Raw genomic sequence first — 13,541 nt, 5'->3', positions numbered from 1 at the left:
CATAAACAAGTCGTAACACGCAAAACGAGTTGTAACGCGACAAGATGATATGATGTCATCGTTAAGTTGGGAATGCTACCTCTGGGAGCCGCAGGCATGCACCCGTGTTTCGTGGGCCGTCTATTGTATAGGCCATACGGTAAATTATTGCTAATTAAATGTCCGTACGAATTAAAATTGTTATCGGTATTAATTCTATTTAATACCGGCATTAATTCTCAGCCAATCACCATGGAGATTCATATGCCAGTATTAAAAAGAATTAATACCGGCATTAAATAGTATTAACACTGGCATTAAATAGAATTAATACCGGCATTAAGTAGACCATCTTTGTTTAGTTGGCACTGCAACTTTAGTTGCGCTACGGTACAATATGCAATATTATTGACAAGCTTCTTTACATGTTTCCAGCTCTTGCGCCAGGCGCGAAACTTGCCCCGTTAGTTCATCCATCTTCATTGCTCTTCGAAGATTAACAAAACGGTTCAAAGAATTGCGAACTGGTAAAACATCGGATTGTGATTGGGAGTCAACATTTGTCAATAACCTACAAGTATCTTTCGCTTCTCGACGAAAATCTTGCAGAAATTGAGTTTGGCTGTCATGCGTGCCATTGCGTTGTACTTTGCTTTCTTCAGCAGAAATAACTGCCCTGCTTTCACGCAACAGCAAGAGGGATTAACCAGGGGCGTATCCAGGATTTTCCAATAGGGGGGGGGGGGGCGCCAGGCATGAATGATCGCCGTCCTGGGGGATGGGTCTAAGGGGAGGGGTGTACAAAATTTTGCTTTCAAAGAAGGGCTGAAATGCAAAATGGTGTCATATGCATAGGCGGCGATCCGTACTTCCGAGTGGGGGGGGGGGATATGACCTTGTTGACTATCTAAACGTAGCGCCACCATGAGTTGGCGCGAAGCGTACAAGAAAATTTTGGGATTAACAAACCCTCTAGATGGCCGGAAACGGCACTTCCCGAGGTTTCCAAGCGGCATATACCCAACTTTAAAATAGGGATGTCATGTCCGAAATATCTCATAATCAGGATCCAAAATATTTTTTTTTTAATTTCGGGTGTTATTTTGGGAAAATTGCCCCTGTCAATCTTGTTTCAGGCGCAACGTTAGAATGTTCGAGAGCTCTGTTATATTATTCGATGAAGAAAATGGCCTCATGCAGGCTATTATAGGCCTATACACATGCAATACACAATTACACATAGTTACATTCCTAGGTACCGATTGCTAGGGCATCCAGGTGAAACGTGTATTAAGCATTACCCTGGTTACATGAGATTCTCAGCTGTTCGAGGGAACATGTACGTGTGTAGGCCTACTATAGGGCCTATATGAATACTATGAGGGTGCATATATGTACTATATCAATACCGTGGGCGCAATAATACATTTTGTTGTTATAGGGCCAATGAAGCCTACAGTCAACTATTTTTGCTTTATAAAGACGCTTTATTTGAAAAGATCGCACTGCGTTTATGGTAGGCGAGAAATGAAGCTAAAAAAGAGCCGTACATTAACGAAGATGCATAAATGTAGGCATGAAAATATTCTTATCCCTGGCATTTGGTGGGGGGGGGGGATATGGTGCATTACATCCCCTCCACCCATTTTCATGGGGGGATATATCCCCCCTCCACCCAGGATCGCCGCCCATGGCCATATGTGATCCATTTTTCGACCTTAATACTAAGCAACATTTCCAGTAAATATGGACACAAAATGCACAATTTAGTATGGCTGGCATGTCATTTAGTGTTTATAGTGATAATACAAACACAATTACCATCTATGTTTCTAAAACTATTATGCCGCCGAACTTCGCAAGAACCTTTTTTTGGCAAACAAAAAATAAAGCATACGGGAGGGGGGGGGGGGGTTGAGCGATCACCGACATCTCACATAAAGGTCGTCATCAATTTTTTTTTTTTTTTTTTTGGCTAAACTTTTTTTTTTTTTGGTGACGGCCAATAGGGGGGGGGCGCGCGCCTGTTGCGCCCCCCTGGATACGCCCCTGGATTAACACTAGCTCAGAGCATAACAGCTTCAAAATTCGCTGTGATTGGTTTATTAATGCCGGTATTAATTCTATATTGTGCCGGTATTAATTCTATTTTGTACCGGTATTAATTCTATTTAATGTCGGTATTGATTCTATTTAATACCGGCATATGAAGCTGCATGGTTATTGGCTGAGAATTAATGCCGGTATTAAATAGAATTAATACCGGTAATAATTATAAGGACAATAAATCAGCAATTACTTACCTTATGGCCTACCATAGCCGTTTCGGGAGCCTTCGTTCTAGCTTGTGAGAGTAATGTATAGGTATTTATATATTTATAAAAGTATACTTGTTAAAGTATATATAGGCCTAGGTCTTTCATGTTTATCGTTCATGAAATTATTTTCAATCTATCAAGTTGACGTATTTCGACGTTTTGTTTCTATTGTGTGTGTGTGTGTGGTGCTGTCAATGTGGCATATTGATATATTTGAAATTACCATAAGCATGTGGTATAGTATCATGGAGTTGGTTGCCAATATTTTTCTCATAAAAATAGCATAAGCAGTTGTTTGCTGAACGTTGTTGAAATCACTATGATAGTGTAAATGTATGGCATATCAGAAATGCAATGTTCCAAACCAGTAAATTAGCCACTGGATGGGCAATCAAAATTACATTCGCCCGCCCAGTTTTATTCTTTATTTACTTCCCTGTGCTGCCATTTTGTCCATGTGTGATGTCATCGTGCCATAACCAAGGGATGCCAGGCAGAGAAACCTTTTATTTTCCGTCTTTCTTTTCTTTCATGTTTTCAAAGAGAATGTAAACAGTGCATACATCAATACTTTTTGCATTCAACATTTAAAACAAAACAATGGAATACATTAAACAATCAAACACCTTGCTTCTCCTTTAGAGTTTTTTTTAATTTGCTTGTTCAAGATTACACACTACAACATCTGCTCACATTGTAACTCCATCAAACACAAAAGGCGTTTTAACAAAGATGTTACCTGGAAGAATTGAGACTTGCAGATTTTACTCACCTTAATTAAGATAGCATACTTGCAAGTTAAAGCATCACAAACAGACACACCATCTTTACTGCGCAGGTGACTTTTCTGTTACATGGTGATGAGTCGACAATGAAGGTTGTGTATTCTTGCTCATAGGTTTTGTTTGTGAGATCATAACTCCTATGATTACATAGTATTGTGTTAGGAACTTAGGTTTGACAGTAACCTCAATATGGAAAAACAGATAAACACTATTTGTAAAAGATATTATCTTTCCAATAGGAACATCGGTCGCATACGTCATTACATTACTCAAGACGCATGTAGATTGCTCGTCCACGCACTTCCACGACCTCCCGGTTAGATTACTGTAATTATCTCATCTCCCTTCATGTAATGTATAGGGAGATGAGATATTGTTCTCCACCCCAAATGTAAGAAAGTGAGTGAGTTTGTGGATAAGTGAGCTAAAATGTGTGTCGCGAACTCCTCCTAGGTGCCTGACCAAGTTGTGCCTGCGTGATTGATGACGTCATATGTCTAAAGTCAGAGGGCAAGAAGCCTGAAATTGGTTTCTAGCCATTTTCTGCTTGTCAACATTTAGGGAAAAGCCATTGGAGAATGAGACGAACTTTAAAATAGGACATATTTTGGTGTTTAGAGTCAGTCCAAGGTCAATTTAGGTGAAAGGTCAAATTGGCCTATTATTGTACGAAAAGGTGTGTCGCGAACTCTACATAGGCCGTAAGTTCGATCAAGTTCAAACTTGATGGGTAGATGCCTGATCATAAAAAGTCGTGCCTGCGTGATTGATGGCGTCATTAGGTTTAAGGTCAGAGGTCAATAAATATCACCAGAAAGCCAGTTGGCTCTGTTATTCCTTGCCGTACAATGTGCTCTAATTCAAAATAACTTTCTGACTAATGTAGAGCACTGGCGGATCCAGGGCCTTTGTTTGGGAGGGGCCAAAGTGGCATTAGAGTGATATGGGGGAGGGGTCTAAGGAGGGGGTGCCCCCTCCCCTTTTGAACATTCTATTGCTGAATGCCCTCAGACAGGCGCGGCGGAACGGAAAAATTATTGGGGGGGGGGGGCTAATGTGTGGAGACTATCTGAGCGGAGCGCCACCATCGGTTGGCGCGGAGCGTACAAGAAAATTTTGGGTTTTTTCAAACCCCCAGATGGCCGGAAACGGCACTTCCCGAGTGTTTTATGCTGAGAATACCTAGCCCTAAAATATGGGTCTCAAGCCTGCAATTTCTCAGATTGCACGTAAAAGTCTATAAAAACATTGTAATTTGTATATTCGATAGAGAGTAGCTCTTACTCGTAGTGTACTCGTAAAGACGTTTTTGAGTGTAGTAAGGGCAGTGGGACGCTTTCGACACTATCTAAGCGGAGCGCCACCACAGGTTGGCGCGGAACGTACAGAAAATTTTTGAGTAAAGATACTCCCTAGATTGCAGGAAATGACCCTTTCCGGGCCTTGCTAATTTGCAGATGAACGGAGAATAAATAGGTGTCGTCGCCATTTTGTCGGAAAATTACACCAACAGAATATGACAAATGTCAATAGGTATATGAGAGCGCAATAAAATAGTCAATAATCTCGAATAAATAAAAAGTAGTGAAAAGCTGAAAAGGGCGCCAGCAGTCCATTTGAGTCCGTCAGGGGGGGGGGGGCATCCGCCCCCTGTCTGTATATATGGACGCTCCGCCACTAAGTAAGGGTATGTTGGAGAACTGGCTGAAATGAGGCAAGTCATTGGCCTACGACGAAGTTGTGTTACGCTTACCGGTACTCACACTCACTGCTTCCACTTTTTACGGGGCGTGAAGACGCGGTTGGGGTGACAATGTGGTCTATAGCCTATAGTTGGGATCATCTTTCTCAAAAAAAAAATTCTTACAACCAGCCTGTAACTGCAAAATGGTGTTATACTGTAGATCCTCATGCTCATACATTTACATAGCTCCCAACTCTTGAGAAGGCAAATGCTGGTCCATGCCACGAATCGCCGTCCTGGGGGAGGGGTATAAATTGAATTTTTTTGGAATCCCGGTGATGCCTACATGTAAAATGGTGGCACTTATAGAAGGCTTTTGTCACCCAAAATTTTCTGAGAAATATGCATTTTTGTGTGTGTAAAATCAATAAATTGAATAGTAGGTGATAATTCATTCTTTCCCGTGGCATGAAAATGTTCGCTGCTCGCCCCAATGAAAAGAATTATAGGCTAATTTGAGGTTCAAATGATGCTGTTAAGGAGGTTTTATACTCTATTATGCTAAATGCTAAAGAAATGATGGTTGCTAAGTCAAAATTTGATGCAAATTTTTTATGTATACTTGACAAGACAATGCGGTTTTTTCGGACGCTTGTGCGGGTCAGCGGGTTTGGGTGTTAGAATGCGGGTCTAATTCCCGCGAATTGCGGGTCAGTTGGGAGCTCTGCATTTAATTTTAAACCAGAAAACGAAAAGGTTTAGACTAGTCTATACCACTGCTATTCCTCTCGATTTTTTTAATTTCCAATCATATGATTTAGCGGATGTTCGGAAACACTTTTTGGCTCACCTTTGGGGGGGGGCCATGGCCCCCCTTGCCCCCCCCCCCCTGGATCCGCCAGTGATGTAGAGCAAGTGAGTTAAATATGTCCCAAGGAGAACTAGAAAGATCATCGACTTCCAGCTCTTATTTGTAGCACTTTCTTGTTGGCATCAACCATCTCATTTACTTGTAAGGATTTTACATAATAGAATTTTTATTCCAAGATGTTTCAATATCCAAGAAGACCAGTCTGCTGTGTGAAATATAGAGACATAGGTGTATGAATAAAAGGATATTTTCTTTTATCAATTTTGAGCTACAGTAGCAAATCTCTTCAATAATTGTTATTAACGAATGAGAGTTACACGATATTGTTTATACACTGTGAAATAATTTCACAACCTATACTGCCAAAGCAAAAGTCATCTAGTATAAATCACGGAGAGAATTACCAATTTTTAGAACATTTGAGATAACCTGTTGACCCCTAAAGCTAATGTTTGCACCATTAGAAATACCCTGTTGACCCCTTGAAGCTCAGAGGGTGAAAACTGATAAGACCGTTTAAGTGCAGTTTAAAGCAAGAATATTAACTTTCTGAATAGATTTCACTTCCTGGATGACTGCATGTTCTATCTATTTGACCAAACTATGTTCACAGAAAAGAAAATCATAGCATTTGAAATTCACAAACAAATGGTAGCTTTAATTTTAGAGTTATATTGTTTAAAAGGTTTTCAGGCTTTGATGCCTGTTGCCACATGTGACCTTCGACCTCCACTAAATTCAATGGCGTTCTTGTACTCAACAAGCTGGATCTGCATACCATGTATGAAGTTCAACAATTATGTACTTTTTTGAGTAATCATGTTTACAAAGTTTTCAGACTACGTATGTGGTTGTTATTGGGTCAAGGTCAAAGAAGGTCGACGGTCAAATTGGCCTAAATTGTGCGAAAAAAGTGTGTTGCAAGCTCCTCTTAAAGTTTTTGTCCAATCATGTTCAAACTTGGTGAATATGTGCCTGACCATAGATCTCAGGTCAGAGGTCAAATATCCCCAAAAAACATTTGTGACCATTACCTGCATGTCAGAATGTTGCAAAAAGGCATTAAACCATAAGATATGTAGAGAAAAATAGGACAAATTGTAAAATAGTACTTACTACTGTAAGTCGGGTCAATTTCAAACTTGGTGGGAAGGTACCTACTTACATAAACTTGTGACTGCGTGATGATGTCATAGGTCTAAGGTCACAGGTCAGGAAACGTATAAACTGGTTTCTAGCCATTTTCTGCTTGTCAACATGTATGAACCAGAATGAAAACATTTCATGGTTCCTTGCTGTTGCTCATTGATTTGATTAACAGGGAACACTTCAAGTATGTAATGATGAAGCAAGATCAATAATTGCCTTGTGAAGTTATTAATCATAAAAACTTGTAACCTAAATAATGCTTATAGCCACACCTAATTAATACACGTTATCAATTGCAACACACTTTGCTATTTGCAGGCTACCTACCAATAAACACACTCACGTTTGATGAAACTGTGACTTATGATTGTCTAGTTATTGCAATTTGAAGATTTGACGTTTGACTCTGTGACCTCATTAATATTCATTATATGAGCACTACAATCAATAGTGTTTATCAACTCATCATGGACCACCCACCCACCAAGTATAGTGTTGATCAATCATTCCCTTGTCTAGTTATTGTGCATATAAATTTCTGTTACAAAAATAACGCTCAGCCCCGCCTCCTCATAATTATGCATATCAATTGCGAGACCCATCAGCATGTATAACTTAGTGGTATACCAATATCACCATACCAATTTAAAGAAACTCCAACTTGTGGTTGCTAAGTTATTGCAATTTGAGGATTTTAATGTTTAACACTGTGACCTCATTAATATTCATTATATGAGCACCCAATCAGTAGGGTTTATCAACTCATTATGGACCACCCACCAAGTATGGCATTGATCAATCATTCTCTTATCTAGTTATTGTGCACATAAACTTGTTACAAACATAACGCTCAGCCCCGCCTCCTCATAAATATGCATGAATCAATTACTAGACACATATTACCATACCAAATTTGAAGAAACTCCAAGGCATTAAACCACACAATATGTACAGAAGAATCAGACTAATTCAAAATAGTATAGATTTTGGTGTTTAGGGTCAAGGACAAAAGTCAATTGAGGTCAAAGGTCAAATTGGCCTATAATTGTTGGAAAAGTGTGTCTCGGAACTCCTCCTATACAGTGAGTCTGATCAAGTTCAAACTAGCTGTGTGAAAAAATGGCAAACTTTTTAGCAAATTTTATGATGCAAAGAGAAAAGGTTGCTTTAAGAGGAGCATTGAGACATACTGCTTAACCAGTAGGAAGGCCCGTGACTATCTTGCCTGGAAGAATATAGTCGCAATTTTAGGACGTTAATATTAACAATTTCGAGGAAGCAATGAACCTTGCACAAGATCGTGATACATGGCGGAGGTTAATCACTGAGCATGTCGAATAGACGAGACTCAACTTACTACTACTACTACTAAGTGTCAAATTATAAAGGCGATGAGATCAGCAAGTACATGGATTGCTCTCTAGTTCATTTTTGCCGTCTGTGCCATTATCACTCATAGGTCGTCTTCATCGCTACAAAACACAGCAGGCCGCCTGATTACTTGAGCTAAACGGTATGATCACATCACCCCAATTCTTAAGATTCTTCATTGGCTTCCTGTAAGTATCATACCCAATTCAAAACAACTGAATATTTAGTAGTGTTGCGTTTCAAGAACCAATGAGTAAGGCTAGATAGATCGATATGAATGAAGTTCCATTTGTCTGAATTATATTGTGTATTTTGAGTCTCAGATTCTTTCTGCCGAGATTTGATTTCTTCATTTTCAATCCGGTAACACTTGCTATAACTTTCATAAGAGTGAACCAAAACAAATAGAATCATACAGAATTCAATTATTGTTAATTTTATTTCTTGCTTTTATTTTTATGTTATATCTATTAATGAAACAAGGATATTGAAAAAAAAGCTGTAATATGCTATAAATACTGTTATCGTAGTGTGTTCATCAATGTCTCTACAACAGAAACTGAATATAAGTTTAAATACTAGTAGCATACCTAATAAATACACAAACATATCTTGGCAGGTTCTTGTAAAAACTTTGATTAAGTAATGCAAGGTGAAGCAGATGGTCTAGTAAAAGCACTGCTTTCATACTACTACACTCATCTTTACAGTAAAGAGAGTTATTACTGTAGGCATACCATTAATATTGCTGCTGCTGAATATCAATGCCTGGGAGGCTACATTGATGTAGTATTTCTAGTCTTTCATAAATCATTTCTTAAAGTTTTAGTAGATTAACACAGCCCACTAAACAATCCCCTCAGAAGCAACAAAGTTATCAGGTCCATGTTTACAAATAATGTCAAACCATTGGTGAACAAAGTGTTGATTACACTCCAACATGTACTGTTGTTGATATGAAGCAAACAGGATATTTTGGCTTGTGTGCTAACACTAAAGAATGTATTGAGGTAATATCAGAGGAGCTGATGAATTGATAAACTTCTTTCCAAGAACATTCCAAACGTTTACATATTTATAAGGTGTGTGTCGTAAAAACCAAAACATGACCTGCGTGCAAACCTAATTTATGGACTACAACATAGCAACACATTAAATTATCATACAAAACAAAGCAACATAGAAAAAACAAACAAAAGGGATTGAGGGAAAACAACATAGAAAAGAAACATACTTATAATGAAGAGGATAATGATGATATTATTTCAGACCATTTAATAGAAATGTTAAAAATAATGGTCACCAAAGTAATCCATGTCTACCATTTTTTCTTGAAAAATCATATTTGTAGATGGATATTACCAAATTTACTCTAAACAACATTTTACTTAACAAATCAGGTAAACACACATATGTCAACCTTCAAGCCACAAAAGTTGACAAGTTTTATGGAGTTCTGGTAAAAATTTCTCTAATAAATATTATTTACCAACTTTAAGTAGAAAACAGGAATATCTTGTAAGGTATCAATCACCTTGCTTAGATTTATAAGTAATACTGATGCTTGTCAAACTTATACAGCTGCTAAAATTTTGGCCAACTAGCCATCACACTTTCAAACATTTTTGATACTATAGATTTTGGCCAACTAGCCATCACACTTTCAAACATTTTTAACACTATATACAAGAAGAAAAATCTTTGGTTTTATAAAAAAAAAAAAAAAAAATCCTGTCTCCATTATAGGCAAGAAGCACAAACATAGGCAACTGCAAAGAAAAAGTAAGAAAACAACTTCATGACCATTGCACACAACTCCTGTACACTGCAGAGGTGTCACCCCAATATATGATCCGCTAAGCACTAACATGTTTACACAGTGAGGAGCACACACAATATATAGCCCACAAAGTGATTAGCTTAGATAATAATATCTGACAAAGTGAATATCGTACACACTGTAAAGCCCACATAATGTATGCTTCACCAGGGAAATAGCATATACTGTAAATATTTCACACAAAAAAGACCATATACTCAGAGGCCCACAAAAGGAAGGGTTAACCACTCAACATCTCACGCAAATAATCACACAATGAATGCCTCACACAATAGAGACACCACGCAGCACTTGCTGCATTTTACAAGACAATTCAAAAAAATAATTTGAAAATAAGTTTTTATTTCAGAGGTCATTTGCACATATGAACCAGTACTTCAGAGGAAAAAATAAAACATAAAACACATGTGCCCTTTTAGAGACACCAACATTTAATATTACAGTGTCCACTTTGTAATACAACAGGAAGGGATGGGGCACAAACTTTGAGGTACAGTGGGACATGTCTTAGATGTCAGGGAACTAAATGCAAAATTACCTTAAACTTTCTGACAAATTGAGTCCTCTGTACATTCTGTACCACAAAATAATTATTGAATGTTTTTCAACAAAATTAACCTTTCTAATCATATTGAAAAAAAATCTTAATATGTCAATTTGTCTTGTTAATTTGTCAATAAAGAGACATTTTTTAAATAAAAACAGACCTGGCCTCCTGTGACTTCGTAAGAGAATTTATGAGCTGTAACTAAACATTCCAAGTAACCACAACCATTATGTAATGAAGATGCTGATAAAGAATCACATTCCTAGAGAGCTAACTGAAAACTCATTCTCTTTTTGGAGGACGGTTCTCATACTTCTTGAAACACTATACTGACGACTTGAGCAAGTCTCAAGAGGACAACAAGCAGTCATTAGTGCTTGAATGTTCATTTTATTTTCCACTGGTTTATGTCCTGTATTTCCCTCAATATAAATCAAGGGTTCTCAATAAGCCTGTCTGTGGGTCTAATCCAAGTATCTATGCATCTAACATTATCTGTTGCAATAATGTGAAATTGAAACCTATCGGGACATAAGATGCAAAAAAGAACAAAAAGAAAAGAGAGGAGGACATGTCCAGGTGAAACCAAGGCACATGGTATCCTTCCCGCCAAGCTCATTGTGTGAACAGAAGATGAAAGAAACATTTAGCACATGGAGAGGGAAGATTAAAAATGAAGAACGTTATCAAGAAACACTGTTCTGAACACCCTTATTATGAGACAGCACCACTTACAAGAATCACCCTGTAAATAAACCACATGACTTATCTTGAGTAGCAGATATCAATTTCAGGCACTAAGTAGCAGTGACAGTTCATGCTTTTTATTATACTGTAAAGAATATCATAAAAGTTTAACCATCTTCTCATACATATGCCAATACTTCAGGTTAAAATTGCACCATAGTTAACACCCTTAGGAAAGTCGCCTATCTATTATCACAGAGATATGGATATAGCCCTTTTTGCATTTACAGTCTTGACATGGGAGCACCAAGCTTCACTTATCAATGCAAACAATAACCTGACTCTTCAGTGATGTCATTAGCAGATCTAACAGTCATAGATGCCAACTCTATCACATTACTCTGAGGATATCACCTCTCTGGATAAATCAGCAATATTGTGGTCATTGCAGCTCCAAATCAGCCCTGCTGGGTATCTGTCGGTGAGCAAATACTACTGGCAGCTTGCATAGCTGTTAGTTCCCACCTAAAAAAATAATCAAAACACAAACTCTTGTTGTTCTTTTATGTCACATAACATTTCAAGAAATATTACATAGACAGTCCTACTTGCTGGAGTAGCGGAACAAAATGGCAAAACCATTTGAAACAAAGGGTGAAATTAAGCTTAAAATTGAGGTCCAGGAGCCACATTCTGGGGAAAGTGGCTCCTTGCTCACAGGCTCTTTTGTTTGGTAGACCAAGGAGCCACTTAATACTTAATAGTCCTCAGATGCAATCTGGTGCATATTTTGCAACATTTGAAGTAAATTTATGTTCAAGAATTTCATTTAAGCTAAGTGCCGGAACTGAGCACTTTCCAAACTTTTAACTGGTACTTGTAATTCCAAAGGGGCAATTTATTGACAAATGTTTCTGAGAATGATCTTTTGGCAGATTAGCCCGGACTGAAGTTGGTGCAATCCTGTTCGCCTTCCGGCACCCCTGATTAGTAAATGGTTTAGCACATGAATATTTGAGGGGATCAAATCTTATGTTATTCAGTCATTTCATTTTTATTCGCTTCCATTGTGAACAAAAAAAATGCCACAAGAAAGTTTATATGTGTGAAGCACAAAAAGAATATGAAACATACTGTATGTAACAAATGAATGTGTAATATATCTACCAGGCTGCCACCTAACTTCAGAAATAACCTGTTATCACCGATAATGCATCTTTTTACAACCTTCAGCAGTTTAGGGTATATTTTTTACCCCTGCAAAAAAAGGGGGGTTGGACCCCCTGATGCCCCCCTCTGAAGGCTATTATATATATTTTCACAAGTATGGACACTATTTTGGTGATGATTAACACTATTTCCATGATAAAGGCAACTTTGGGGATGATGATGTAATAGTGGCCGTTATTATCAAAATAGTTGTCGTGGTCATCAAAATAGTGGCCATCCTCGTGAAAATAATAGCTGTCATTATCGAAATAGTTGTCATCATCAAGAAAGTGGTAATCTTTATCAAGAAAGTTTTTATCATCGACAACATTTGCCCTTGTGAGTTTCCATAACGCTACTGTTACAAGTGCAAGACTAAACAGCGTGCATCACACGCTTATGAATGGTTCGGTGGTTCAAAAATATGTTTAAGTTTACAAAATTTTGCTTGATTGTAAATCAGCGTACAATATATTTGGGAATTAGCTGGAGGCTATTAAGTTGCAAAAAAGCAGCGTGGCCTAGCCTATTTGTTTATGACAAATCTGGGCACCGGTTGGGAGGTTACGGGCACTGTTCGGCTCCTGGGGCCGGCTTATTTTCACCCTTGTTTGATACTGTATGTCAACCTCGCTAGCAGATTACAAAAGTAAGTCCAACAGGTTAGGAAACATTGAAAATGTTCATCCTCTTTTATTGAAGGTAGTATAATTCACTAGAAAGCAGAAACTAGCAAAAGCCTGAGAACAATAAGCATGAAGTCTCACGTTAGTCACTATCATGCTTAAGTAACAGTCACAACGTACTGTTCTCCTTCCTTCAAGTTTCACTAACTTATATAGTCCTAATGATAAATTGTACCAAATCACTCAAGAAACTTTGCTTTCATGTGTGTGCATATATCCTCTGCAGAAAGAAAGATAAGAGACGTACATGATCTGACCAAACTATTACTACAGCATGATGGGAAGCACTGGCTACACGTAACGTGACTGCTGTAAACTGTTCACTAAGTCATGTTAATGCACTGAGGATAAGTAATATGTTCCCTTGCTTGGAAGAATTTTCACTAAATTTAAAGCACACCTGAACCAAGCCGCT

At 38.1% G+C, this 13,541-nt stretch overlaps 1 protein-coding gene across 2 annotated transcripts in view; it reads right to left on the bottom strand.

Annotated features, from left to right (window-relative positions):
* Nucleotides 1-1,554: 1,554 nt before the first annotated feature.
* LOC139970542 (kelch domain-containing protein 3-like) overlaps nucleotides 1,555-13,541 on the bottom strand; it is a 30,286-nt gene continuing 18,299 nt past the window's right edge. For both annotated transcript variants that reach the window (XM_071976327.1, XM_071976326.1), the window contains exon 10: nucleotides 1,555-11,756. In XM_071976327.1, the coding sequence (XP_071832428.1) occupies nucleotides 11,690-11,756 (67 nt within the window). In that variant the 3' untranslated portion in view covers nucleotides 1,555-11,689. The remainder of the gene's footprint in view (nucleotides 11,757-13,541) is intronic.

This window comes from Apostichopus japonicus, chromosome 8 (genome assembly GCF_037975245.1).
Source record: "Apostichopus japonicus isolate 1M-3 chromosome 8, ASM3797524v1, whole genome shotgun sequence".
Taxonomy (NCBI): Eukaryota; Metazoa; Echinodermata; class Holothuroidea; order Aspidochirotida; family Stichopodidae; genus Apostichopus; species Apostichopus japonicus.
Note: the sequence above shows the minus strand (reverse complement) of the source record. Positions and strands in the feature narration are given on the sequence as shown.